The sequence below is a fragment of the Oryctolagus cuniculus genome, chromosome 1 (genome assembly GCF_051225735.1).
Source record: "Oryctolagus cuniculus isolate XC-2025 breed Fujian yellow rabbit chromosome 1, ASM5122573v1, whole genome shotgun sequence".
Classification (NCBI taxonomy): domain Eukaryota; kingdom Metazoa; phylum Chordata; class Mammalia; order Lagomorpha; family Leporidae; genus Oryctolagus; species Oryctolagus cuniculus.
In genome coordinates, this window is record NC_142867.1 from 524,809 (window position 1) to 552,597 (window position 27,789).

Below are 27,789 nucleotides of genomic sequence, written 5' to 3' on the forward strand. Positions count from 1 at the left end.
AGCAGTGGACAGCGAGGGAGAACTTGTGGGCAGTGAGGTCTCCTGGCTTGAGGATGTAGGAAGCGTGCTGGTGGACTGGACGGGTGTTGATGTCGGGAGAACCGTGGTGTGTGCGGTGGTAGAGGCATGGACGGTGGTGCGGGATGGGGTTGTGAAGGAAGTGTGAGGACTGCTGGGTACAGACGAGGTGGTGAGGGTGGTGAGAGAGACAGTCTCTCTGGTGGTGGCTGTTGGGGCTGTGCTGCTGCTGCTGGTGGTGGTGGTGGTGGTGGAGGTGGTAGGTGGGGCTGTGGTCGGTTGTTCGGGAGATGTGTGGGATGGGGTTGACACCACAGAGACAGAAGTCCTGGCAGTGCTGAGAGAAGTAGGAGCCTGGGTGGTCAGTGTGGTGGTGGCAGTGGAGACTGGCACTGAATGTGGGGGGCGAGTTGGCTTAAGGGTGGTAGTAGGGGGCGTGGGGGTGGTGGGCGTGGGGGTGTATGGGGATGAGGTGGTCTCTGGTGCTGTCGGAGTGGTCAGCTCGTGAGAGGTGGTCGTGACCGAAGCAGTGGACAGCGAGGGAGAACTTGTGGGCAGTGAGGTCTCCTGGCTTGAGGATGTAGGAAGCGTGCTGGTGGACTGGACGGGTGTTGATGTCGGGAGAACCGTGGTGTGTGCGGTGGTAGAGGCATGGACGGTGGTGCGGGATGGGGTTGTGAAGGAAGTGTGAGGACTGCTGGGTACAGACGAGGTGGTGAGGGTGGTGAGAGAGACAGTCTCTCTGGTGGTGGCTGTTGGGGCTGTGCTGCTGCTGGTGGTGGTGGTGGTGGTGGAGGTGGTAGGTGGGGCTGTGGTCGGTTGTTCGGGAGATGTGTGGGATGGGGTTGACACCACAGAGACAGAAGTCCTGGCAGTGCTGAGAGAAGTAGGAGCCTGGGTGGTCAGTGTGGTGGTGGCAGTGGAGACTGGCACTGTTTGTGGGGGGCGAGTTGGCTTAAGGGTGGTAGTAGGGGGCGTGGTGGTGGTGGGCGTGGGGGTGTATGGGGATGAGGTGGTCTCTGGTGCTGTCGGAGTGGTCAGCTCGTGAGAGGTGGTCGTGACCGAAGCAGTGGACAGCGAGGGAGAACTTGTGGGCAGTGAGGTCTCCTGGCTTGAGGATGTAGGAAGCGTGCTGGTGGACTGGACGGGTGTTGATGTCGGGAGAACCGTGGTGTGTGCGGTGGTAGAGGCATGGACGGTGGTGCGGGATGGGGTTGTGAAGGAAGTGTGAGGACTGCTGGGTACAGACGAGGTGGTGAGGGTGGTGAGAGAGACAGTCTCTCTGGTGGTGGCTGTTGGGGCTGTGCTGCTGCTGGTGGTGGTGGTGGTGGTGGAGGTGGTAGGTGGGGCTGTGGTCGGTTGTTCGGGAGATGTGTGGGATGGGGTTGACACCACAGAGACAGAAGTCCTGGCAGTGCTGAGAGAAGTAGGAGCCTGGGTGGTCAGTGTGGTGGTGGCAGTGGAGACTGGCACTGTTTGTGGGGGGCGAGTTGGCTTAAGGGTGGTAGTAGGGGGCGTGGGGGTGTATGGGGATGAGGTGGTCTCTGGTGCTGTCGGAGTGGTCAGCTCGTGAGAGGTGGTCGTGACCGAAGCAGTGGACAGCGAGGGAGAACTTGTGGGCAGTGAGGTCTCCTGGCTTGAGGATGTAGGAAGCGTGCTGGTGGACTGGACGGGTGTTGATGTCGGGAGAACCGTGGTGTGTGCGGTGGTAGAGGCATGGACGGTGGTGCGGGATGGGGTTGTGAAGGAAGTGTGAGGACTGCTGGGTACAGACGAGGTGGTGAGGGTGGTGAGAGAGACAGTCTCTCTGGTGGTGGCTGTTGGGGCTGTGCTGCTGCTGGTGGTGGTGGTGGTGGTGGTGGAGGTGGTAGGTGGGGCTGTGGTCGGTTGTTCGGGAGATGTGTGGGATGGGGTTGACACCACAGAGACAGAAGTCCTGGCAGTGCTGAGAGAAGTAGGAGCCTGGGTGGTCAGTGTGGTGGTGGCAGTGGAGACTGGCACTGAATGTGGGGGGCGAGTTGGCTTAAGGGTGGTAGTAGGGGGCGTGGGGGTGGTGGGCGTGGGGGTGTATGGGGATGAGGTGGTCTCTGGTGCTGTCGGAGTGGTCAGCTCGTGAGAGGTGGTCGTGACCGAAGCAGTGGACAGCGAGGGAGAACTTGTGGGCAGTGAGGTCTCCTGGCTTGAGGATGTAGGAAGCGTGCTGGTGGACTGGACGGGTGTTGATGTCGGGAGAACCGTGGTGTGTGCGGTGGTAGAGGCATGGACGGTGGTGCGGGATGGGGTTGTGAAGGAAGTGTGAGGACTGCTGGGTACAGACGAGGTGGTGAGGGTGGTGAGAGAGACAGTCTCTCTGGTGGTGGCTGTTGGGGCTGTGCTGCTGCTGGTGGTGGTGGTGGTGGTGGAGGTGGTAGGTGGGGCTGTGGTCGGTTGTTCGGGAGATGTGTGGGATGGGGTTGACACCACAGAGACAGAAGTCCTGGCAGTGCTGAGAGAAGTAGGAGCCTGGGTGGTCAGTGTGGTGGTGGCAGTGGAGACTGGCACTGTTTGTGGGGGGCGAGTTGGCTTAAGGGTGGTAGTAGGGGGCGTGGTGGTGGTGGGCGTGGGGGTGTATGGGGATGAGGTGGTCTCTGGTGCTGTCGGAGTGGTCAGCTCGTGAGAGGTGGTCGTGACCGAAGCAGTGGACAGCGAGGGAGAACTTGTGGGCAGTGAGGTCTCCTGGCTTGAGGATGTAGGAAGCGTGCTGGTGGACTGGACGGGTGTTGATGTCGGGAGAACCGTGGTGTGTGCGGTGGTAGAGGCATGGACGGTGGTGCGGGATGGGGTTGTGAAGGAAGTGTGAGGACTGCTGGGTACAGACGAGGTGGTGAGGGTGGTGAGAGAGACAGTCTCTCTGGTGGTGGCTGTTGGGGCTGTGCTGCTGGTGGTGGTGGTGGTGGTGGTGGAGGTGGTAGGTGGGGCTGTGGTCGGTTGTTCGGGAGATGTGTGGGATGGGGTTGACACCACAGAGACAGAAGTCCTGGCAGTGCTGAGAGAAGTAGGAGCCTGGGTGGTCAGTGTGGTGGTGGCAGTGGAGACTGGCACTGAATGTGGGGGGCGAGTTGGCTTAAGGGTGGTAGTAGGGGGCGTGGGGGTGGTGGGCATGGGGGTGTATGGGGATGAGGTGGTCTCTGGTGCTGTCGGAGTGGTCAGCTCGTGAGAGGTGGTCGTGACCGAAGCAGTGGACAGCGAGGGAGAACTTGTGGGCAGTGAGGTCTCCTGGCTTGAGGATGTAGGAAGCGTGCTGGTGGACTGGACGGGTGTTGATGTCGGGAGAACCGTGGTGTGTGCGGTGGTAGAGGCATGGACGGTGGTGCGGGATGGGGTTGTGAAGGAAGTGTGAGGACTGCTGGGTACAGACGAGGTGGTGAGGGTGGTGAGAGAGACAGTCTCTCTGGTGGTGGCTGTTGGGGCTGTGCTGCTGCTGGTGGTGGTGGTGGTGGTGGAGGTGGTAGGTGGGGCTGTGGTCGGTTGTTCGGGAGATGTGTGGGATGGGGTTGACACCACAGAGACAGAAGTCCTGGCAGTGCTGAGAGAAGTAGGAGCCTGGGTGGTCAGTGTGGTGGTGGCAGTGGAGACTGGCACTGTTTGTGGGGGGCGAGTTGGCTTAAGGGTGGTAGTAGGGGGCGTGGGGGTGTATGGGGATGAGGTGGTCTCTGGTGCTGTCGGAGTGGTCAGCTCGTGAGAGGTGGTCGTGACCGAAGCAGTGGACAGCGAGGGAGAACTTGTGGGCAGTGAGGTCTCCTGGCTTGAGGATGTAGGAAGCGTGCTGGTGGACTGGACGGGTGTTGATGTCGGGAGAACCGTGGTGTGTGCGGTGGTAGAGGCATGGACGGTGGTGCGGGATGGGGTTGTGAAGGAAGTGTGAGGACTGCTGGGTACAGACGAGGTGGTGAGGGTGGTGAGAGAGACAGTCTCTCTGGTGGTGGCTGTTGGGGCTGTGCTGCTGCTGGTGGTGGTGGTGGTGGTGGAGGTGGTAGGTGGGGCTGTGGTCGGTTGTTCGGGAGATGTGTGGGATGGGGTTGACACCACAGAGACAGAAGTCCTGGCAGTGCTGAGAGAAGTAGGAGCCTGGGTGGTCAGTGTGGTGGTGGCAGTGGAGACTGGCACTGAATGTGGGGGGCGAGTTGGCTTAAGGGTGGTAGTAGGGGGCGTGGGGGTGGTGGGCGTGGGGGTGTATGGGGATGAGGTGGTCTCTGGTGCTGTCGGAGTGGTCAGCTCGTGAGAGGTGGTCGTGACCGAAGCAGTGGACAGCGAGGGAGAACTTGTGGGCAGTGAGGTCTCCTGGCTTGAGGATGTAGGAAGCGTGCTGGTGGACTGGACGGGTGTTGATGTCGGGAGAACCGTGGTGTGTGCGGTGGTAGAGGCATGGACGGTGGTGCGGGATGGGGTTGTGAAGGAAGTGTGAGGACTGCTGGGTACAGACGAGGTGGTGAGGGTGGTGAGAGAGACAGTCTCTCTGGTGGTGGCTGTTGGGGCTGTGCTGCTGCTGGTGGTGGTGGTGGTGGTGGAGGTGGTAGGTGGGGCTGTGGTCGGTTGTTCGGGAGATGTGTGGGATGGGGTTGACACCACAGAGACAGAAGTCCTGGCAGTGCTGAGAGAAGTAGGAGCCTGGGTGGTCAGTGTGGTGGTGGCAGTGGAGACTGGTACTGAATGTGGGGGGCGAGTTGGCTTAAGGGTGGTAGTAGGGGGCGTGGTGGTGGTGGGCGTGGGGGTGTATGGGGATGAGGTGGTCTCTGGTGCTGTCGGAGTGGTCAGCTCGCGAGAGGTGGTCGTGACCGAAGCAGTGGACAGCGAGGGAGAACTTGTGGGCAGTGAGGTCTCCTGGCTTGAGGATGTAGGAAGCGTGCTGGTGGACTGGACGGGTGTTGATGTCGGGAGAACCGTGGTGTGTGCGGTGGTAGAGGCATGGACGGTGGTGCGGGATGGGGTTGTGAAGGAAGTGTGAGGACTGCTGGGTACAGACGAGGTGGTGAGGGTGGTGAGAGAGACAGTCTCTCTGGTGGTGGCTGTTGGGGCTGTGCTGCTGCTGGTGGTGGTGGTGGTGGTGGAGGTGGTAGGTGGGGCTGTGGTCGGTTGTTCGGGAGATGTGTGGGATGGGGTTGACACCACAGAGACAGAAGTCCTGGCAGTGCTGAGAGAAGTAGGAGCCTGGGTGGTCAGTGTGGTGGTGGCAGTGGAGACTGGCACTGTTTGTGGGGGGCGAGTTGGCTTAAGGGTGGTAGTAGGGGGCGTGGTGGTGGTGGGCGTGGGGGTGTATGGGGATGAGGTGGTCTCTGGTGCTGTCGGAGTGGTCAGCTCGCGAGAGGTGGTCGTGACCGAAGCAGTGGACAGCGAGGGAGAACTTGTGGGCAGTGAGGTCTCCTGGCTTGAGGATGTAGGAAGCGTGCTGGTGGACTGGACGGGTGTTGATGTCGGGAGAACCGTGGTGTGTGCGGTGGTAGAGGCATGGACGGTGGTGCGGGATGGGGTTGTGAAGGAAGTGTGAGGACTGCTGGGTACAGACGAGGTGGTGAGGGTGGTGAGAGAGACAGTCTCTCTGGTGGTGGCTGTTGGGGCTGTGCTGCTGCTGGTGGTGGTGGTGGTGGTGGAGGTGGTAGGTGGGGCTGTGGTCGGTTGTTCGGGAGATGTGTGGGATGGGGTTGACACCACAGAGACAGAAGTCCTGGCAGTGCTGAGAGAAGTAGGAGCCTGGGTGGTCAGTGTGGTGGTGGCAGTGGAGACTGGCACTGTTTGTGGGGGGCGAGTTGGCTTAAGGGTGGTAGTAGGGGGCGTGGGGGTGTATGGGGATGAGGTGGTCTCTGGTGCTGTCGGAGTGGTCAGCTCGTGAGAGGTGGTCGTGACCGAAGCAGTGGACAGCGAGGGAGAACTTGTGGGCAGTGAGGTCTCCTGGCTTGAGGATGTAGGAAGCGTGCTGGTGGACTGGACGGGTGTTGATGTCGGGAGAACCGTGGTGTGTGCGGTGGTAGAGGCATGGACGGTGGTGCGGGATGGGGTTGTGAAGGAAGTGTGAGGACTGCTGGGTACAGACGAGGTGGTGAGGGTGGTGAGAGAGACAGTCTCTCTGGTGGTGGCTGTTGGGGCTGTGCTGCTGCTGGTGGTGGTGGTGGTGGTGGAGGTGGTAGGTGGGGCTGTGGTCGGTTGTTCGGGAGATGTGTGGGATGGGGTTGACACCACAGAGACAGAAGTCCTGGCAGTGCTGAGAGAAGTAGGAGCCTGGGTGGTCAGTGTGGTGGTGGCAGTGGAGACTGGCACTGAATGTGGGGGGCGAGTTGGCTTAAGGGTGGTAGTAGGGGGCGTGGGGGTGTATGGGGATGAGGTGGTCTCTGGTGCTGTCGGAGTGGTCAGCTCGCGAGAGGTGGTCGTGACCGAAGCAGTGGACAGCGAGGGAGAACTTGTGGGCAGTGAGGTCTCCTGGCTTGAGGATGTAGGAAGCGTGCTGGTGGACTGGACGGGTGTTGATGTCGGGAGAACCGTGGTGTGTGCGGTGGTAGAGGCATGGACGGTGGTGCGGGATGGGGTTGTGAAGGAAGTGTGAGGACTGCTGGGTACAGACGAGGTGGTGAGGGTGGTGAGAGAGACAGTCTCTCTGGTGGTGGCTGTTGGGGCTGTGCTGCTGCTGGTGGTGGTGGTGGTGGTGGTGGAGGTGGTAGGTGGGGCTGTGGTCGGTTGTTCGGGAGATGTGTGGGATGGGGTTGACACCACAGAGACAGAAGTCCTGGCAGTGCTGAGAGAAGTAGGAGCCTGGGTGGTCAGTGTGGTGGTGGCAGTGGAGACTGGCACTGAATGTGGGGGGCGAGTTGGCTTAAGGGTGGTAGTAGGGGGCGTGGGGGTGGTGGGCGTGGGGGTGTATGGGGATGAGGTGGTCTCTGGTGCTGTCGGAGTGGTCAGCTCGCGAGAGGTGGTCGTGACCGAAGCAGTGGACAGCGAGGGAGAACTTGTGGGCAGTGAGGTCTCCTGGCTTGAGGATGTAGGAAGTGTGCTGGTGGACTGGACGGGTGTTGATGTCGGGAGAACCGTGGTGTGTGCGGTGGTAGAGGCATGGACGGTGGTGCGGGATGGGGTTGTGAAGGAAGTGTGAGGACTGCTGGGTACAGACGAGGTGGTGAGGGTGGTGAGAGAGACAGTCTCTCTGGTGGTGGCTGTTGGGGCTGTGCTGCTGCTGGTGGTGGTGGTGGTGGTGGAGGTGGTAGGTGGGGCTGTGGTCGGTTGTTCGGGAGATGTGTGGGATGGGGTTGACACCACAGAGACAGAAGTCCTGGCAGTGCTGAGAGAAGTAGGAGCCTGGGTGGTCAGTGTGGTGGTGGCAGTGGAGACTGGCACTGTTTGTGGGGGGCGAGTTGGCTTAAGGGTGGTAGTAGGGGGCGTGGGGGTGGTGGGCGTGGGGGTGTATGGGGATGAGGTGGTCTCTGGTGCTGTCGGAGTGGTCAGCTCGCGAGAGGTGGTCGTGACCGAAGCAGTGGACAGCGAGGGAGAACTTGTGGGCAGTGAGGTCTCCTGGCTTGAGGATGTAGGAAGCGTGCTGGTGGACTGGACGGGTGTTGATGTCGGGAGAACCGTGGTGTGTGCGGTGGTAGAGGCATGGACGGTGGTGCGGGATGGGGTTGTGAAGGAAGTGTGAGGACTGCTGGGTACAGACGAGGTGGTGAGGGTGGTGAGAGAGACAGTCTCTCTGGTGGTGGCTGTTGGGGCTGTGCTGCTGCTGGTGGTGGTGGTGGTGGTGGAGGTGGTAGGTGGGGCTGTGGTCGGTTGTTCGGGAGATGTGTGGGATGGGGTTGACACCACAGAGACAGAAGTCCTGGCAGTGCTGAGAGAAGTAGGAGCCTGGGTGGTCAGTGTGGTGGTGGCAGTGGAGACTGGCACTGTTTGTGGGGGGCGAGTTGGCTTAAGGGTGGTAGTAGGGGGCGTGGGGGTGTATGGGGATGAGGTGGTCTCTGGTGCTGTCGGAGTGGTCAGCTCGTGAGAGGTGGTCGTGACCGAAGCAGTGGACAGCGAGGGAGAACTTGTGGGCAGTGAGGTCTCCTGGCTTGAGGATGTAGGAAGCGTGCTGGTGGACTGGACGGGTGTTGATGTCGGGAGAACCGTGGTGTGTGCGGTGGTAGAGGCATGGACGGTGGTGCGGGATGGGGTTGTGAAGGAAGTGTGAGGACTGCTGGGTACAGACGAGGTGGTGAGGGTGGTGAGAGAGACAGTCTCTCTGGTGGTGGCTGTTGGGGCTGTGCTGCTGCTGGTGGTGGTGGTGGTGGTGGAGGTGGTAGGTGGGGCTGTGGTCGGTTGTTCGGGAGATGTGTGGGATGGGGTTGACACCACAGAGACAGAAGTCCTGGCAGTGCTGAGAGAAGTAGGAGCCTGGGTGGTCAGTGTGGTGGTGGCAGTGGAGACTGGCACTGTTTGTGGGGGGCGAGTTGGCTTAAGGGTGGTAGTAGGGGGCGTGGTGGTGGTGGGCGTGGGGGTGTATGGGGATGAGGTGGTCTCTGGTGCTGTCGGAGTGGTCAGCTCGCGAGAGGTGGTCGTGACCGAAGCAGTGGACAGCGAGGGAGAACTTGTGGGCAGTGAGGTCTCCTGGCTTGAGGATGTAGGAAGCGTGCTGGTGGACTGGACGGGTGTTGATGTCGGGAGAACCGTGGTGTGTGCGGTGGTAGAGGCATGGACGGTGGTGCGGGATGGGGTTGTGAAGGAAGTGTGAGGACTGCTGGGTACAGACGAGGTGGTGAGGGTGGTGAGAGAGACAGTCTCTCTGGTGGTGGCTGTTGGGGCTGTGCTGGTGGTGGTGGTGGTGGTGGTGGTGGAGGTGGTAGGTGGGGCTGTGGTCGGTTGTTCGGGAGATGTGTGGGATGGGGTTGACACCACAGAGACAGAAGTCCTGGCAGTGCTGAGAGAAGTAGGAGCCTGGGTGGTCAGTGTGGTGGTGGCAGTGGAGACTGGCACTGTTTGTGGGGGGCGAGTTGGCTTAAGGGTGGTAGTAGGGGGCGTGGGGGTGTATGGGGATGAGGTGGTCTCTGGTGCTGTCGGAGTGGTCAGCTCGTGAGAGGTGGTCGTGACCGAAGCAGTGGACAGCGAGGGAGAACTTGTGGGCAGTGAGGTCTCCTGGCTTGAGGATGTAGGAAGCGTGCTGGTGGACTGGACGGGTGTTGATGTCGGGAGAACCGTGGTGTGTGCGGTGGTAGAGGCATGGACGGTGGTGCGGGATGGGGTTGTGAAGGAAGTGTGAGGACTGCTGGGTACAGACGAGGTGGTGAGGGTGGTGAGAGAGACAGTCTCTCTGGTGGTGGCTGTTGGGGCTGTGCTGCTGCTGGTGGTGGTGGTGGTGGTGGTGGAGGTGGTAGGTGGGGCTGTGGTCGGTTGTTCGGGAGATGTGTGGGATGGGGTTGACACCACAGAGACAGAAGTCCTGGCAGTGCTGAGAGAAGTAGGAGCCTGGGTGGTCAGTGTGGTGGTGGCAGTGGAGACTGGCACTGTTTGTGGGGGGCGAGTTGGCTTAAGGGTGGTAGTAGGGGGCGTGGGGGTGTATGGGGATGAGGTGGTCTCTGGTGCTGTCGGAGTGGTCAGCTCGTGAGAGGTGGTCGTGACCGAAGCAGTGGACAGTGAGGGAGAACTTGTGGGCAGTGAGGTCTCCTGGCTTGAGGATGTAGGAAGCGTGCTGGTGGACTGGACGGGTGTTGATGTCGGGAGAACCGTGGTGTGTGCGGTGGTAGAGGCATGGACGGTGGTGCGGGATGGGGTTGTGAAGGAAGTGTGAGGACTGCTGGGTACAGACGAGGTGGTGAGGGTGGTGAGAGAGACAGTCTCTCTGGTGGTGGCTGTTGGGGCTGTGCTGCTGGTGGTGGTGGTGGTGGTGGTGGAGGTGGTAGGTGGGGCTGTGGTCGGTTGTTCGGGAGATGTGTGGGATGGGGTTGACACCACAGAGACAGAAGTCCTGGCAGTGCTGAGAGAAGTAGGAGCCTGGGTGGTCAGTGTGGTGGTGGCAGTGGAGACTGGCACTGAATGTGGGGGGCGAGTTGGCTTAAGGGTGGTAGTAGGGGGCGTGGGGGTGGTGGGCGTGGGGGTGTATGGGGATGAGGTGGTCTCTGGTGCTGTCGGAGTGGTCAGCTCGTGAGAGGTGGTCGTGACCGAAGCAGTGGACAGCGAGGGAGAACTTGTGGGCAGTGAGGTCTCCTGGCTTGAGGATGTAGGAAGCGTGCTGGTGGACTGGACAGGTGTTGATGTCGGGAGAACCGTGGTGTGTGCGGTGGTAGAGGCATGGACGGTGGTGCGGGATGGGGTTGTGAAGGAAGTGTGAGGACTGCTGGGTACAGACGAGGTGGTGAGTGTGGTGAGAGAGACAGTCTCTCTGGTGGTGGCTGTTGGGGCTGTGCTGCTGCTGGTGGTGGTGGTGGTGGTGGAGGTGGTAGGTGGGGCTGTGGTCGGTTGTTCGGGAGATGTGTGGGATGGGGTTGACACCACAGAGACAGAAGTCCTGGCAGTGCTGAGAGAAGTAGGAGCCTGGGTGGTCAGTGTGGTGGTGGCAGTGGAGACTGGCACTGAATGTGGGGGGCGAGTTGGCTTAAGGGTGGTAGTAGGGGGCGTGGTGGTGGTGGGCGTGGGGGTGTATGGGGATGAGGTGGTCTCTGGTGCTGTCGGAGTGGTCAGCTCGCGAGAGGTGGTCGTGACCGAAGCAGTGGACAGCGAGGGAGAACTTGTGGGCAGTGAGGTCTCCTGGCTTGAGGATGTAGGAAGCGTGCTGGTGGACTGGACGGGTGTTGATGTCGGGAGAACCGTGGTGTGTGCGGTGGTAGAGGCATGGACGGTGGTGCGGGATGGGGTTGTGAAGGAAGTGTGAGGACTGCTGGGTACAGACGAGGTGGTGAGGGTGGTGAGAGAGACAGTCTCTCTGGTGGTGGCTGTTGGGGCTGTGCTGCTGCTGGTGGTGGTGGTGGTGGTGGTGGAGGTGGTAGGTGGGGCTGTGGTCGGTTGTTCGGGAGATGTGTGGGATGGGGTTGACACCACAGAGACAGAAGTCCTGGCAGTGCTGAGAGAAGTAGGAGCCTGGGTGGTCAGTGTGGTGGTGGCAGTGGAGACTGGCACTGAATGTGGGGGGCGAGTTGGCTTAAGGGTGGTAGTAGGGGGCGTGGGGGTGGTGGGCGTGGGGGTGTATGGGGATGAGGTGGTCTCTGGTGCTGTCGGAGTGGTCAGCTCGTGAGAGGTGGTCGTGACCGAAGCAGTGGACAGCGAGGGAGAACTTGTGGGCAGTGAGGTCTCCTGGCTTGAGGATGTAGGAAGCGTGCTGGTGGACTGGACAGGTGTTGATGTCGGGAGAACCGTGGTGTGTGCGGTGGTAGAGGCATGGACGGTGGTGCGGGATGGGGTTGTGAAGGAAGTGTGAGGACTGCTGGGTACAGACGAGGTGGTGAGGGTGGTGAGAGAGACAGTCTCTCTGGTGGTGGCTGTTGGGGCTGTGCTGCTGCTGGTGGTGGTGGTGGTGGTGGTGGAGGTGGTAGGTGGGGCTGTGGTCGGTTGTTCGGGAGATGTGTGGGATGGGGTTGACACCACAGAGACAGAAGTCCTGGCAGTGCTGAGAGAAGTAGGAGCCTGGGTGGTCAGTGTGGTGGTGGCAATGGAGACTGGCACTGTTTGTGGGGGGCGAGTTGGCTTAAGGGTGGTAGTAGGGGGCGCGGTGGTGGTGGGCGTGGGGACTGCTGTACTGGTTGTGGCCGTGGTAGGTGGCGCTGGTGTGGATTGGTGGTGCGGTGTGGAAGCAGGGGTTGACCTTGCAGAGACCGCGGTCGTGGCTGTGCTGTGGGAACTCTGTGTCTCTGTGGTCGCCGTCGCCACTGGCAACGTGTTCTTGGTGCCTGCGGTGGTGGTGCTGGTTGAGGTTGTGGTTGTGGCCCTGGTGGTGGTATCTGCGGTGATGGTGGGACTGGTCGTGGGTTCTGTGTATGGTGTTCTCTCTGTGGTCTTTGGCGTTTGTGTGGGATGTGTGACGGTTCCTGTTTCGTGTGTGGTTGAGGATGGCCCGGTGCTGGGGGCGGGAGTTGGATTTGTGCTCGTTGTCCTGTGGCTGGCGGTTGTCTCTGGGGTTTGCTGTGTGGAGTTTGCTGGGGGAAGCAGGTGGGTCAGTCGTTACCTCTGGGGTCCCCGCTTGCCGTCCGCTGTGCTCGTTCCTCTCCTGCCTGCCCAGCCTCTTCTCCCCGTCCCTCCCCCTTGTTCCCCGGCCTCTGGTGCCCTGGCGAGCGTTCCTGTCACAGAGCCCTGGGGTTCTTGAGCGCTGCCCGGGGCCTGTGGTGCTCGACCTGTGCACACTGCTGGCCTGGGTGCTTCGTGAGCGCCTGTGGGCCTGCGTCTGCTCGCCGTGTCTGCTGTCCAGAGCCATCCCTGGGGCTGCGCTGTGTGCCCTCCCGCCTGCCTGTGACTCACCCTGCATGGGAGTGGTCGCCGTCTGTGCGGGGCTCGGTGCCGTGTCCGTGGTGCGCGCTGTGTGCTGTGCTGTGGAGCTGGTGGCAGGTCTCGGGGAGGATGCCTGCGGCAGGCTCGTGGCCTGTGTCACTGTGTGTCGCGGCGTGGCTGTTGGGAGTAGCAGGGTGGTGGCTCTTGTGTGCTGGCTGAGTCATGTGTGCGTGTGTGTAGCCCCGCCAGCCTCACACCCCTTTTCTGTCCATTTTCACTGTCCAGTTAGTGTTGAGACCGCTGCCTCTCAGTTCCCTGGGCTGACCGTCGTGTCCTGCTGCTGCCTGCCCGGCCTCGGTGGCCTGGCGCAGGAGTCGTGCCCACAGGTTGTGTGGGCTGCCCCAGGCCCCCTACCCTTCCTCGGCTGATGTGGACCAATGCCCTATCCCCTCTCGTGTCCCTGGGCTGTGTGGAGTCCATAAGGCTGCAGGGAGGGGCCCCTAGAGTCCCCCAGACAAGTGCAAGGCTGCTGGGAGGGGTCCACACTTGGGCCTGCTTGTGTGTTTCAGATGTCCCAGGAGCTTCCCCAGTTGCGCCCCTGCCAGGGCCTGCAGGGGCCCCTCTGTGTCACCTCCTGAGGAGGGCGTGGGTGTGGTCCAGGGGCTCGAGTGGATCCCTACGTCTGTGGGGGAGAGGCCCAGGCTGTGCCCGGAAGGCTGGGCGTTGGGGTGGGTGATGAGCCCGAGCGGACAGACGTGCTGTGGTATGGGGCAGGCACTGGCCCGCACTCCCTGTCCTCAGGCCCTGGACTGTGTGCCTGGTGAGGCCGGTGAACCCGTCCTGGCCCGGAGCCTGACCTCGCAGGGTTGCTGTTTCTGTCCTGCATCCTGCCCTCCCTGCACCTGCCTGGCTGACCCTTGGGAGAGCCCTGGGGAGAGGGTCAGTGTCACCTGTGGTGGGCGGCAGCGTCGTGGGCGTGGTAGACAGAGGCATGGTGGATGGCGGCGTGGTGGACGGTGATGTGGTAGGCGTGGTGGACAGCGGCACTGCAAGAAGAGAGCGCGGTGAGCTCCCCTGGGGCCCTAAGGAGTTCAAGGTGCTCCCCATGGTCAGGGCACCAAGGCTGGGGCCCCTGGCAAGGGCCCAGCCTGCACCTCCCCACCTGCACGCCCTGTCCACCTCCCCACCTGCACGCCCTGCCACCCTTGGCTGACACAGGCTGTGGGGGGAGAGGCTGCCATCTCAGGGTATTGTGGCCCTGGGGGTTCAGGGCCGTATCCAGACTCCAGAGCCCTCCCATTCGCACCCCAAAAACCTGCCCACCCTGGTGGCCTCTCGCTGAGGCCAGGGGAGGAGAGGAGCTGGTGGCTGATGGGGTTCCATGCTCTGCTGTCCAGCTGGAGGCCGTGAGCCTAGGGGTGCAGGCCCCAGAGGCCTGTAGGGGCCTTGTGGGGGTGCACAAGCACCCACTTTCTGCCTGCGTGGGGGCGGGGCCCTTGGGTCAGCTGGCTGGATTTACCGCACGGCACACAGGTCCCCTCGTTGTGGTCGAAGTACTCGTCCTGGGAGCAGTTGTAGCAGCCTAGGGTGGGGAAGCACCAGGCATGGTCAGGGCCCCGCCCAGCCGCCCCCTCCCCCCAGGGTGCCTCTGAGATGGCCCTGCTGGGATCCCCACGGCTGTCTGCCTCCAGCACGCCTCCCCACTCCAGTGGCCCCACCTGGCCCCCTTGCCCACCCAGGCCTCCCTCGGGCCACACCCCTTCCCTTCTCCGTCCACTCCCCTCTCCTTGCTGGCCTGGCCAGAGTGGGTTTCAGTCCATGGCAACCTGTGATTCCTGGAACATGGCAGCCCTGCTGTCCCCTGGGCCACAGACAGAGGACCCCCGTCTATGGCTTCTTGGGCTGGTTAGGGCACCTCCTGAGAGCCAAACAGGCTCCTTGCGCACCACCCAGAGGCCTGCCCTGCCCGGTCCATCCTGTCCATCAGTGCATTCTGAGGGCTGCAGACGCCAGGCCCCCTCCTCTCAAGGTCTCGGAGCCAGGCCCAAGTTCCCCATCCCTGCTGCTGTCCCTGCCACCGGGCCTCCTCTGCGCAGGGTCCCTCCATGGTCCGTCCACGCCCACCCCCTGTCTGGGAGCTTGGAGCACAGTCGGCTCCTCAGGGCCTGCTGCAGCCCTCACCCTCGCCGCCCTGTGCCCCCACTTGCCTCCTTCAAGTCCCTGCCCAGAGGTGTGGTTCCCATGGAGGCCTCCCTGTGCCTCCCAGCTGGACAGGGCAGCTCCCATTCCTCTCAGCTGAGACTCGATTTGTTTGCAGGCATCTCTCCGAAGACAGGGCCTCTAGTTTACTGCATGGTCACGCCCCTGACCCCGACCCACATGACCAACTGCACACGGGGGATCAGGACATGTCTGCTAAGGGAGTGTGTGTGCTTGTGAGGAAGGGAATACATGTGAGTGTACACGTGTGTGGGTGAGTGAGTACGTGTGAGTGTACATGTGTGTGTGCATGTGAGGGAGTGTGCATGTGAGGCTGTGTGTGTGTATGAGGAAGTGGGTACGTGTGAGGGAAGGAGTACATGTGTGTACATGTGAATGTGCATGTGGGTGAATACGTGTGCATGTGTGGGTGTGAGTGTACATGTGTGTGTGCGTGTGAGGGAGTGTGTGTGAGGGAGTGTGTGTGAGGGAGGGAATACAAGTGAGTGTATATGTGAGTGTGTGTGGGGGTATGTGAGTGTACATGTGTATACGTGAGGGAGTGTGCATGTGGGTGTGTGTGCATGTGAGGGAATACGTGTTGAGTGTACATGTGAGTGTGGGTATGTGTGAGTGTACATGTGTGTGTGTGGGTATGTGTGTGTGCGTGTGAAGGAGGGAGTGCATGTGAGTGTACATGTGTGTGTGCATGTGGGTATGTGTGAGTGTACGTGTGTGTGCGTGTGAGGGAGTGTGTGTGTGAGTGTACGTGTGTGTGTGTGAGTGTGCGTGTGAGGGAGGGAGTGCATGTGAGTGTACATGTGTGTGCATGTGGGTATGTGTGTGTACATGTGTGTGTGCGTGTGAGTGTACATGTGTGTGCGTGTGAGGGAGGGAGTGCATGTGAGTTACGTGTGTGTGCGTGTGAGGGAGGGGGTGCTTGCGATGGATGTCACAGTGGGTGTGTGAGTGAATGCTGAGAGCCTGCGTGTGTGACTGGGGGAGTGTGAGAATGAGTGTGTGTGCAGGGCGGGAGTGTGTGATGGAGTGAGCACGCTGTGCATGATGGGAGGGGTGCCCTGCCCCCCAGCCCGTCCCTGCCGCCGCAACCTTCGATGTTGGTTTCCGGGAAGCTCTGCAGCTGGCCGGGGCACAGGCAGGGCTGGTAGTGCCAGGTGCAGTTGGCCTCTTGCGTGTACTGGTACTCGTTGCCGTCGACCTGCGTGTGCGTGTTGTAGAAGTCACAGTAGATCGCTGGGAGAGAGGAGGGCATGAGTGAGTTGGCGGGGCCTGGGCTGGGCCCCAACCCGACCCCAACGGGGACCCCAACCAGGGCAAGCCACAGGGAGGGACCTCTGAGTCCCCGCCCCTGGCCTGGCCCCGGCCCCGCCCCTACCCCACCCCAACCCCAACCCAGACCAGCCACAGGGAGGTGCGGCTCGGGGTGGGGGCAGCCCTGGGCCGGGCAGGTGCCAGACACTCACGGCAGAAGTCTGGGGCCCTCCAGTCCACACACACGCCCTTGTCCAGGCAGGCCTTGGCGTAGGCAGCGACAGCGTCACAGAGACACTCACAGTCCCCCCCTGTGTCGCACCCGCACGTGTCTCGCACACAGGCCTCGTAGTAGGGCATGCGGTACACCTGGCAGGGCAGGGAGTGCCAGTCAGCCTCTGGCTGCCCTGAGGGCTCGGCGCCCCGACCCTGTGTGCCTGTCCACCACGTGGGAACCAGAACCGTGACTGGAAGCCAGGCCGCGGGCCCCAGGCCGGGGGCTGCCGAGGGAGGGGTTCTGATCCGGGTTCGTGCTACCACAGACCCCTAGCTGGGGTCACGGTGTTGCCGACCCCACAGCCCCCCTCCCCACCACACCCTTGCCCGGAGCTTCGGGAGGCACGCGGAGTGGGTCCCTGCCTCGGGGCCTTTGCACTGGCCGTGCCGCCATGGGGCGCCCCCCGGCTCCAAGGGGTGTTCCCTCCTTTCGGTCCTTTCAGGGACTGTTCTGGGGGGCCGTGGGGCGGGGCCACCCCAAGCAGGCCTGGAGCCTGCAGCACGCCCTCCCGGGCCCACCTTGCTGTGGCAGGCGGCGAAGGTCTGGCTGTTGATGATGCTGCACTTGCGCTCGGCCCAGGCCAGGCGGAAGCTGTTGGTGCTGCAGGGCTCGGCCACGGCACGCAGGTTGCCGCACAGCGGGCTCTCCTTCCACGAGTTCACGAACTCCAGCTCGTCGGACGCCACGTACTGGCTGCGCGTCTCGAAGTCGTCCTTCATGTTGCCGTTGTAGTTGCCGCACAAGCCGCAGAGCGCGTCCTGGGGTGGGGGGGGCAGGCGGGGCTCGGTGGGCGGCCCCGGCCAGCGGGGTGGCCGAGGGGGGCGCCCGGGCCGCGCGGGTACCTGGGACACGCGCTCGATCGTGATGTACACGGCCATGTGCTTGTTCCAGACCAGCGTCAGGTTGTACTTGCCGGGCAGGCCCAGGTCCAGGGTCAGGCTCAGGGAGCTGGGCTTCACTCGGAAGTACACGGAGGGGTCTTCCCCGCTGACCGTGTAGTTTCTGTCTGCTAGTGTGATGGACAGGTCCTGCGGGGGCGGGGCCGTCACCAGGCTGCCCGCCTGCCCACTTCCCCAGTCCCGGGCCCTGGTTCTGCCACCAGCACCGCCCCCCGTCCCGCCCCCTGCCCAGAACCGAGCTCTCTGGGGCAGGGCTGGGCACCTGCTGTGGGCCAGCTCTGGGGCCCGGGAGCCTGGCCAAGGGCTGAGGGTGCTCCACGGCCAGGCCCCTGTCCTGAGCCCAGAGGGCATCCTGTAGCCAGGGCACAGGCAGCCCCGGCCCTACAGGTGAGGGGGGCTGCTCAGCAGGGACAGGCCCGGGGCCCCTCCCGCGGCCACTCACCCCCAGGAAGATCTTTACGGCGCGGGAGCAGGTGACTCCCGACTTGCCACAGACGACGTTCTCGGTCAGGATCTTGAAGGTGGGCCGGGAGTCGTTGGCTCCGCAGCCGTCCTGCGGGGAGGGACGGTGAGGGGGAGCCCCCTGAGGCCACCCCCCCACCAGACTCCTGAGCCCTTCCCCCACCGCCGGCTACCGTGGCCAAGATGTACTCGCAGCTGCCATCAAACACAAAGCGCTGTCCGTCGAAAGTGACCATGTGACCCTCCCCGTAGAGGGCGCAGGTGGACGGGCAGTGGGCGCTCTGCTGGCACGTCCACTTCCCCTTAGAGCAGGTGCTGCACGGAAGGCGGGGTGGGCTCGTGGGGGCTGCAGGGCACCCGTCCTCCAGGACACCCTCAGCGCCTGGACACCAGTGCAGCCCCCCCCCCCCCGCGCCCCCGCCCAGTGGCCCTGGACGGCAGGGCGAGGCTGCAGCTCACCAGGTCTTGCAGTCGGTGTGGAGCTCGGCACCCCCGGGGTAGGAGACCCCAGCAAACTCACAGGGGCACTCCTCGGGGGGCACACACTGCCCGTTAGCGTCTTCATAGAGCCCCTCGGCACAGACACACCCGGATTCGCACTTGGTGGGCACCTGAGGGGAGCTGGGGTCAGCCTGCTGCTGTCCTCCCCGGCCCCAGGCCCCTCCCGCTGTGTCCACCTGGCTCGGGGGTCTCTGTGGGCAGCTGGGCTTTGCTTAGCAAGGCTCCCCCTCCCACAGGCAGCAGGTTGGGGCGCTGATGGCCGCCACTCCCACAGGGAGCTGTGCGTAGGACTCCAGGACAAGCATCCGCCCCCGGCTGCCTGGCCTCCGGGCCACCCGTGACCGCCCACCCGCGCTGGGCACCAGCCGTGGGGACAGAGGGAAGATGGCCAGAGAGAGGGAGTGGCCCCGGGCAGGTCCTGCTCCTACGCCCCTTACACAGGCGATGCCGGTGGCCAGCATCTGGCAGGTGGGGGCGCACGCCGCCCCGTACTTGTTCTCGGAGGTCTGGCTGCAGGTCTCCAAGGTCTTGGGGGCCGGGCAGGAAGCTGTGGGAGAGGCGGGGCGGGGGCGAGGCCGGCTCAGGGCAGGCCGAGGGCACCGAGAGCCCAGGTCTGCAGCCTTGCCTGTTTACGTACCCAGCAGCATCTGTGGCTGCCCCGGGCAGCTCAGCCGTCCGCTGAGGCAGTAGCTGCAAGAGAGAGGCCACGTGAGCCCCGCAGCGGCCCCTCCCCGGCCCGGCCCCTCCCCTGCCCGACCGCTCACCAGATGGCCCCGTTGACCACGGTGGACTGCTCGGCCAGGAGGAACTTGTTGCTCTCCAGCAGGCAGGGGCACTGGGCCTTGCGCACGCACTCCGCCTTGTGGTTCAGGTAGGTGCCCTGGGGGCAGTTGCAGCCGTCCACGGGCACGGCGCTGGCGTGGCACTCGGCCGTGGGGTCCGACAGCGACAGGCAGGTGCGGTTGCAGGCCTGGCTGTCGTAGCTGAACGTGCGGTTGCCCGTGCAGGGGACGGCTGCGGGGGATGCGGGTCAGGCATCCGGGGAGGCAGCGGGGGAGGGGCCTGCCCGTGACCTCGCCCCCACGCCGGGGCTGCTCTGGGGGATGCTGGTCAGGCAGCGGGGGAGGGGCCCGCCCGTGACCCCGCCCTCGCCCCCGCCCTCGCCCCCGCCCGCACTCACTGCAGTTGTCCACGCTGCTTCTCCAGCCCCAGAGCACGACGCCCTGGGAGGCGCAGGCGTGGGCGTAGTCACCCAGCGCGCTGCAGATGTGGGGGAAGGTCTCCTCGTAGTTGCAGGCCTGGTACACACACCTCTGCGGGCAGAGACACCGCGTGAGCAGGCTGAGGGGCACGGCCCTCCCCGGGGGGCCCCAGCCAGGCCAGCGTCCCCGCGGGCCCCACCTTGTAGAAGGGCTTGGGGTTGACCACGGCGTGGCACTTCCCGAACACGCCGTCCGTCTGCAGCAGCGCCGAGCAGTGGGTCTCCGCGCACACCTCTGGGGGCGACAGGCCCAGCTGGGGGTCTCGGGTCCCCTCCTGGCCCCTGGGCCTGGGGGCAGGTGGCCCGAGGCCGGGCGTGGGAGGCTGGGCTGGCACTCACTGTTGAGCTGGCTCATGGAGCAGGGGTCGGTCTCGCGCTCCAGGGCCGCCGGGCAGTTCCCTGCTCGCCAGGAGTCCACGAAGAGGGAGGCGGTGCCCTCCGCGACGCCCACGCTGGTGGTGAAGTCGTCCGTGGTGTCGCCGTTGAAGTTGCCACAGAGCCCTGGGAGGCGGGGCCGTGAGGGGGGAGGGGCGCCCGGTCCCATCGCCTTGCCCCATGGCGCCCGGCCCCGCCCGGGGTCTGCTGCCTCTCCTGCCGGCCACTTGGCCACGTCCCTGGGGTACAGGGGGGTCAAGCCGGCTCACCTCTGGTCTGGCCTCGGAACTGGGGCTCGACGGTGACGTAGAGTTGGAAGACGGGCCGCAGCTGGATGACCAGCTCCAGCCCGAAGGTGGTGGCCATCTGGAGGTGAGTGGACGTCTGCCTGAACACCGTGATGTTGCCTGCAAGACACGTGCTCAGCCGGCTGCCCACCGCCCTCCCCGGCTGGCCCCTCCGCGGCCCCGGCTCGGCGAGGCCCCGGGACCTACGGCTCTTGTACGGCAGCCACTTGACGTCCCCGTGGTTGGTGATCACCTCATCCTGCGAGATCACGATTTTGTCCTGCAGGGAGGGGGCCCGAGTCAGCAGCGGCCGCGGGCGGCAGGCAGCGGGCAGGAGCCCAGGGGGTGCCCAGGCTGGTGCCCTACCTGCTTGGACAGGTAGATGACGGCGACCAGGGACGTCTCGGAGTGCGAGTAGCCCGACTTGTCGTACACGGCCATGAGGGTGCCCTCGTCCGGGAGCTGTGGGCTCTGAGAAGAGGCGGAGGCTCAGGCACGGGGGTGGGGGGCCCCCTTCCCACCGGCCTCGGAGCTCGCCCCACCTGGAGGAGGATGTATGTGCAGGTGCCGTGAAAGCGGTAGGGCCTGGCGTCAAACGTGGTGACAAAGGACCCTCCTTCCAGGGAGCAGTGGCCGGGGCAGGGCCGTTCTGTGCAGGACCAGCGGCCCATGGTGCACTGGCTGTGGGGAGGAGGCGGGCAGCCGGGCAGCACCCATCCCGTGTCTGTGGGGCTGAAGCCATTCTACGGCCGCTCTGGCTGGCCCACAGGAGCACCCCCCGGCTGTGCTCTGACCAGGTCCCGCAGGCGGTCCTGGTAACTTCGCTGGAGCCCCCTGTGTCCCCGCCATGTCCCACCCCCCCGGCTGTGCACTGACCAGGTCCCGCAGGCGGTCCTGGTGACCTCGCTGGAGCCCCCTGTGTCCCCGCCATGTCCCACCCCCCGGCTGTGCACTGACCAGGTCCTGCAGGCGGTCCTGGTGACTCGCTGGAGCCCCCCTGTGTCCCCCCATCTCCCCTCATCCCTGCACTGACCAGGTCCTGCAGGCGGTCCTGGTGACCTCCCCGGGGGCGTGGACCGCCCCGTTGAGCATGCAGGGGCACTGGGCGATCGGCACGCAGGTGTGGTTGCTGGAGAGGTCATCGAGGACCGTGCCTGCGGGACAGGGGTTTCCTGGGGCTTCTGGCGTCCCTGCCCCTCCCCCTCCCCCTCCCCCCTCCCTGGCTGGCGCACGGGCCTAGCAGAGCAGCTCCGGGTCCTTCTGCCAAGGTCAGAGCCCCCCGCCCCCCTCCCCTCTCCTCTCCCAGGGGTCTGCAGCGGCTGGTGGCCCTCTGGGGGAAGTCCTGGCGGAGACCCGACAGCCCCCGTGGTCCGGGGGTGTGGGGGTCGCGCCCACCCTCACCTTCCGGGCAGAAGCAGCCGGCAGTACAGGGGCTGGGGCAGCTGTGCTGTGGGTTGGAGCAGGTCCTGGTGCAGGCCACGCCGCACTCCTGGTATACCTGGTTGGCGGGGCACTGGCCCAGGGCTGTGGACACAGGGGTCCGGTGAGGGGGCCCCGCCTCAGCCCCTCCCACACCAGGGAGACGCCGACGGCCCCGCCCCGACTCACAGCACAGGCCGGGTCCCCGCCAGCGCTGCACGGGCTGGCCGGCCAGGCTGCACTGGCGGGAGTACTCGGACAGCGTGGCGCAGCTGCAGTTCTGCTGGCCTGGCTGGGCGCAGGTGGCCATGTCCACTTGGCAGCTCAGCACCAAGGGCTCCTTGGGGACACTGCACTCGGGGGCCACGAGGTCCAGCAGCTGCGTGCAGTTCTGGGCCTGGGCAGAGGGCCACAGAGGGTCACGGGGGCGCCCAGGCCACAGCCCGCAGCCCGCTGCACGCCGAGGACTGGGGAGGTGGGCTGGGGTGGTCTGGGCCGTCTCACGTACGTCCGTGACCTGGAGGACGGAGGTGCTGGGGATGGCCTCATAGGCACAGATCTCGTTGGGGTCGTCCAGCTTCTGGAGGGCGGCGTACTTGTAGGGCTCCAGGAGTTTGCCTGGGGGTCAGCGCCGTGAGGACCGAGCCACAGAGGGCCCGGCCCCCTCCCCCGGCCCGGACCCCATCCCACCTACCGTCCTCGCTGAGAAACTCATTGGTGGCCTTTCCGTCAAAGTTGCCACACAGCCCACACATCTGGCCCATGTACTTCCTCTCCACCTGGACCTGTGGGGCAGGCACTGCTGGGCACTGCGGGACGAGGCTCCCTGTCCCCCGCCCCCTCCTCCCTCCAGGCCTGGCCAGGGCCGTGACGGTCTCCGCACCATGAGGTAGGCGTCCGGCCCCCACGTGACCACCAGCTCCAGCTCCAGCTGCTTGGCCACCAGGCGCACGCTCCGGCCGTAGGGGGTGATCTGGAGCCCGTTGCTGGTGTAGGGCAGGCTGACCGTCCTGTGGGGCGAGTGTGGTCAGTGCCGCCCCCGCCCCGCCCCAGCTGCCCGCCCGGGCACGCGGCCTACCCGACGTCCTTGACGGAGATGGTGGTGGCCTTGTTCACGGTGACCACCGAGGCCCCCAGCTCCACGATGATCCTGGAGATGTTCCCGTTGGGCGCCCGGCGCAGCTGGACGCTGAAGGAGGGCGAGGCGTCGGCACACGTGGCCGCGAAGACGTAGTTGCAGGTCCCCGAGAAGTCGTACACGTGGTGGTCGAAGGTGGAGAAGTGGCCGGCCCCCCACGTGGAGCACCAGCCCTGGTCCCCGGCTGCGGAGGGAGCGGGAGCCGTGTGGGAGGGGGCCCCTGCCCCCACCCCGCCACCCCCGATCCCCGGGCTGCGGCCTGCCTTACGGGACTGCTGGCCGCCCTCGCCCTCCGTGGCCAGGTCTGAGGCGTCGCTGGTCGTGAGGTCTGCAAGGCAGGAGCTCAGTGTCCCCTGCCCAGGCGGCTCCTGTCCCGGACCCCTCTTGGGGAAGCCCCCAGCCCACCTAAGCCCTAGGATGGCGGCCTGGGCCCTGGGTGGCCCATCTGTGCCGGGGCCTTGGCTTCAGCCCAGGGCCTGGTGACTGCCTGTGGCCCCCTCCGCGTTCGCCACCCCAGGCTCCCTCCCCCACCCCTGCAGGCCCAGCCCCGCCTCTCGTCCTGCTGCTCACCAATGGGACCTGCTCTCTGCTCTCTCTCATTCATTCATTCATTTGTTCACTCACTCACTGGTTCAGCGTTGCCTGCACAGGGCTCCTGTTTCGGGTCTGTTGCATTCCACAGTCCATGCAACACGCATGCACACACACGTGTGCACACACACAAGGGCAGAGAGCAGTGTGCTGGGCCAGGGGCTGGGGGGGCAGGGGCTGGGGGAGGGGCGGGCGGGCGGAGCCAGCGGATTCCTTCGAGGACCCAGGCCGGCCAGCGGAGGTGGGCTGTGTGCGGGGCCTCAGGGCAGGGAGGGCTGGAGCAGCTTCTGGCCCTGGGGCACCTGTGCCAGCGCCTGTCACTTCCCAGGCGCGCCAGGCCTCCTGGGGTCCACCAGGCAAAGGGAGGGTCACCGAGAGCACCGCCAGGCCCCGCCCACCACAGGAAAGCGAGAGGAGGGTGGGCCTGGGTGTGCTGGGGCCGACGCCCGGCCAGGCTGCCTCTGCGGGCCTCTTCCTGGCCTCTTCCCCGGCTCCCTCACGGGCTCCCTGAACCGCCTGGAGGCCGCGTGAGGGCCAAGGCCCCACAGCCGGCTCAGGCGCGGTCACGGTGACCGCAGGGCCTGGCGGCTGGGACACAGACCTGCCCCCCCCCCCCGCAGCTTTCTCTCCCAGCCCCTGAGGGAGGCTTCCTGTGGCCCAGGGGCCTGAGGCTGTGCCAGTGCTGGCTGGGCGGCGACTGGGGCCACTGCTGCCTGTCCAGGCCCCCGGGGGACCCCTAACCCTGCTGCGATCCCTGCCCCGTTGCCCAGAACTCAGCTCATCGGGGGCCCATCCTGCCCATCACCCACTGCGGCCCCCGCCCAAACTCCCCGGTCGCTTCTGCTCCTGAGTGTGGGCGCGGCCGCGGGGGTCCTGCTGCCCCTGGTTGAGGGGAGCCCCCTGCCCGTCCTCTCAGCGGGGGACGGGCCTCAGCTGTGGAGCCACTGGACCTGCGGGCCGTGTTCTGTACGGCTGCCCCTGTGCCCATCCCAGGTGGCTGGTGGGGGGTGGTGTCCCCCTCCAGGACCCCCAGCTCCGGCCTTTCCTTCTGGGGTGAGCATGGGGGAGTCGGGCACAGCAGGCCCCAGGCCAGCGTCCCACAGCAAGACCGCCCCGTGTAACACGGGCACCACAGGTCCTCCTGCCCATGCCCGCGCCGGCCCTGGCCCCCAGTCACCCCCTGCCGGCGTCTGCGCTTCCTGCCAGGACCCTCTGTGCTTGCTGTGGACTCGACTGCCTGCTTGGCCAGGACCCATGGGCCCTGCGGGCCGGAGTTGGCCGCCACCCCCGGCCTCTCCCAGTCCCTGGACGGCCGCGAGACAGCGGCGGACTCGCTGTTCCCGTGCACGCTTGGCGGCCCGCCTGCCGCCCGTGCCTCTGGGCTGACCCCCGCTCGCTGGCCTTTGCTGGCAGGGCGGCGCTCAGGCGGCCATCGCAGAGTGGGGACCCCAGCTGCTCCCTGGCCTGGGCCGTGGCCCACCCCCACCCTCCCAGAGCGGCACCTGCAGCGACCTGGAGCCGGCTCTGCTGTGAGGTCAGCCCCCTGCCTCCAGGCCTGCCAGGAAGGGGCCCGGCACGGGTCTGGGGGACGTCACCGGGCAGGTGGAGAGCTGCCCAGGTGAGAGGCATGGGTGGGGGCCTCCATGGCTCCTGGCCTGGGTGGTAGGGGAGGGGCTTTGTGGGAGAGAAAGGGGGAGATGGGCTGCACACCTGGGGGTCGCCCTGAGGCCGAGACCCCACACCTGCCCCCGCTGGGCACCCCCTGTGCTAGACGTGCCCAGCCCTTGGGGGCTGCAGGGTGGCCCCTGGGGGACAAGAGCCGTCCCACCCCCCGCCCACCCACGTGGGCTAGCCTGCCTCTGCCCGACAGCGAGTCGGCGAGGCGAGAAGGCCCAGGGACTTTCCCACGCGCAGGCCTCTGAGGCATGGGGGTGTCTGGCAGGCCTGGGGCGTGGCCTGCGGGCCCCACTCACCGGCAGCCAGCAGGGCAGCCCCGCAGGACAGCAGCAGCGGCAGCAGCGGCAGCCGCAGTTCAAGCATGGCGCCCATCGCAGGGGTCCCCTCGGCCCGGCCCGCGGCGGGGAGTCCCAGCAGTCCGGCCCTGGCCACTGCGCTGCTCCGGCTGGCCGGCCCTGGGCACCTTATATAGGGGTGGCGGCCCTGCCCCTGCCGCGCCCGCCCGCGCCCCACGCGCCAGCCCCGGTGCAGTGGTGGCCAAACAGGATCTCAGGCCCTGCTTTATCAGGACCCAGCCTCTGGAAAATTCTGCACTGGCCACGGCCCCGTTATCGCCCACTCCCAGCAGGGGCTGACACACCTCCCAGGGTCCTGAGAACACCTCCTGAGTCCGGGCTGTCCTGGGGGGCAAGGGTGGGGCTGGCAGGGTGCTGTGGGGAGCCCCGAGGGCTGGGACGCCTCCCCAGGGAGCTTTGTCCTCCCCTGGGTCTCAGGACCCCCAAGAGGGGCCTTGAGCTGGGCCCCTCCTTGCCCCGTTTGCTCCCTGGGAGGAAAGACCTTCCAGAGGTGTAGCGGGGGCAGGTGCAGAGTGGTCCCGGGGCGCTGACCATCACAGGCCACCCCCTGGGGGCCTGGGAAGCTCACTGAGGGTGTCCCCAGGCCCCTGTGGCCCTTTGGCCCCGGGCTGGCCTGCTGGTCCTGGAGACCCCTGCTCTGGAGGCCTCCTGCAGGGTGGGGGTCCCTGCTGTGTGCTCTCCGGGGGGGGGCAGCCCCCTTGCTGTTTTCTGAGCAGCAGGGGGTGGGGGAGCAGGGTGGGGGGCCCTGGGGCTGCTCACCTCTGGGAGGTTTCCCACAGGGCTGCGGGGGCACTCTCAGCTTCTGCCCCCTGCTGTTCATGGTGCCCTGGGGATGGCATCGAGAGGCAAGTAGGCCTTGTCTCGGGGAGCACATGGCAGGGTCCCCAGGGCTAGGGCTGGGGTCAAGGACACTGTGGGAGGCATGCCTGCAGGCGGCCGGGGTCTGCCTCGAGGCAGGGGCCAGGCTCAGGCAGCCCTCTCCTGGGGCATCTCTGCTACACCCCAGAGTCAGGATCAAGGGACCCCCCAATACCCACACTCCAGTCTGGGCTCCCCTGATGGGCTGTGCCCCCCCCCCAGTGGACCCAGGGCCCCACCTGCAGCTGCTTGGGCCGGGGGCCACCATCCTGCCCTACCCCTGTGCCTGTGGCAGGTGCACTGGGGCTTGTGTTTCACCGTGGGGTTCAGTGATAGAAAACCGAGTGAGGGCTGGGGCGCCCAGCTGGCTGTGGCCCTGGCAGCTGGGTGCTCTGTTGCCCTGGCGTCCCTGTCTTGGTTGTTTCTCCTGGATGTGCCCAGCGGCACCCCTGCTAGGGTGAGAGGCCGAGGTGCTTCTCAGCCAGGACCTGGGGGGACCAGGAGGGGCAGGGGTCCTGGGCCCCTCTCCAGTGAAGCCACGCCATCAGCGATACCGGGACCGAGAGGGCCCTGTGGCCTGGTCAGCCGAGGAGGGGCCTGTCTGCCGGACAGGGCTGCTGGGGAGCCAGGCTGCCCTCAGAGGGCTCAGGCTGTGTCGGGCAGTCCCGGGGACCTGGAGGAGAGGGGCCGGGGTGGGACCGCCCAGCTCCCAGCCACACCTCAGGCCTGGGGTCCTGGCCGCCCAGGTCCAGGTTCCCAGCCATGAAGGCAGAGCAGGTGCAGCCAGGGCGCGGCTTCACCCCAGAATGCGGGGCCCACGTGTGCGGCAGGTGATGCGTGCGTGTTGTGTGTTGCCTGTGCAGACACGCACGCTGTCTCTCTGCCTCTCAGATCAGAAGCTTTTACATCAAATTAATTAGTCTTTGAATTCCGTTTCCCCAGGAACTTTGGGAAGCTCCCTCATCTATATGTGCGTGTGCGTGGGTGTCTGCTCAAACAGTTCACGGGCAATGCGTGCTGTGAGAACACTGTGCCTGGGTGTTGCATGTTTGGTGCAGGGAACAAGACGCTGCCAGGTGCCCCATCCCGTGCCGCGCGCCCTGGGTTGAGCCCCAGCTCCGTGTCCGTGCACACCCTGGGAGGAGAGATGGTGCCCGGGGCCCTGCGACCCAGGTGGAGACCGGATCGAGAGCCCTGGCTGGGGGTGAACAGCTGATGGAAGCCCCCCGCCGTCGCTCTCTCTCTCTCTCTCTCTCTCTCTTGCTCTCTCTGCCTTTGTGAAGTAAGCTTACCTTCTAATTCCGATTTCCAGGAGCTTTTTGAAGTTCGCTCGTACATACGTGCACTTTGTGGCATGCAGCGTCCATGTGTATTCACTGCTCACACACCGTGTGCAGGTGCGTGTCCAGTGCACAGGTCCACGCGGTCTGTGTGTACGCACGGGCACATGTATTTCTGCAACACATCACACGTGTGCAGGTGACAGCATGTGTACCCACACACGCATGTGCATATGCACGTGTGTGGCTGCATTTGAGTTTCCTGTGAGATGCGGTGCACTCTGGCATCTCGGGCTGTCTGGGCCCCGCTGCCCGGGGCTGGTACATGGCTGCGGCCAGGCAGTGTGGCCGGCACCCCCGTCAGTGGCTCCTTCTGGGGGGACTCCGGTGAATGGCCTGTTTGTCCCTTGGCCCAGGAGCCCTTGCAGGCGCTTGGCAAACAGCGCACAGGCAGGGAGATAAGCCTGTGTGTGGCCATTGTTCAGGGCCGCGGCCGCGATAAGAGCCGAGTCCCGCT

General features: G+C 65.2%; 1 protein-coding gene across 1 annotated transcript; it reads right to left on the bottom strand.

The window, feature by feature from the left end:
- Window positions 1-3,661: 3,661 nt before the first annotated feature.
- Window positions 3,662-25,303, bottom strand: LOC127485638 (uncharacterized). The gene is made up of 40 exons (XM_089323646.1): window positions 25,075-25,303; window positions 22,779-22,838; window positions 22,451-22,694; window positions 22,256-22,382; window positions 22,067-22,157; window positions 21,881-21,990; window positions 21,562-21,769; window positions 21,355-21,477; window positions 20,987-21,107; window positions 20,496-20,634; window positions 20,320-20,424; window positions 20,161-20,233; window positions 19,936-20,073; window positions 19,631-19,792; window positions 19,432-19,526; window positions 19,211-19,343; window positions 18,795-19,044; window positions 18,668-18,720; window positions 18,468-18,577; window positions 17,989-18,140; window positions 17,703-17,844; window positions 17,510-17,620; window positions 17,011-17,196; window positions 16,687-16,926; window positions 16,104-16,260; window positions 15,730-15,873; window positions 13,940-14,002; window positions 13,371-13,466; window positions 12,451-12,597; window positions 9,808-12,131; window positions 9,097-9,271; window positions 8,443-8,534; window positions 8,032-8,206; window positions 7,150-7,793; window positions 6,450-6,598; window positions 5,785-5,947; window positions 5,374-5,548; window positions 5,017-5,120; window positions 4,294-4,468; window positions 3,662-4,125 (listed from the first exon to the last, which is right to left on the bottom strand). Exons 1-40 carry the CDS (start codon window positions 25,148-25,150, stop codon window positions 3,662-3,664), a joined length of 8,496 nt encoding a protein of 2,831 aa, XP_089179772.1. The 5' UTR covers window positions 25,151-25,303.
- Between the last annotated feature and the right edge of the window lie 2,486 nt (window positions 25,304-27,789).

Bases quoted from the DNA above. Each gene is read 5' to 3' on its own strand.
- LOC127485638 (XM_089323646.1), bottom strand. From the start codon at position 25,150: ATGGGCGCCATGCTTGAACTGCGGCTGCCGCTGCTGCCGCTGCTGCTG. The intron at 17,845-17,988 runs GTGAGCTGCAGC...CCTTCCGTGCAG, and splicing joins CACACCGACTGCAAGACCTG to CACCTGCTCTAAGGGGAAGT. The intron at 8,207-8,442 runs GTGCCAGTCTCC...GTCTGTACCCAG, and splicing joins CAACTCGCCCCCCACAAACA to CAGTCCTCACACTTCCTTCA.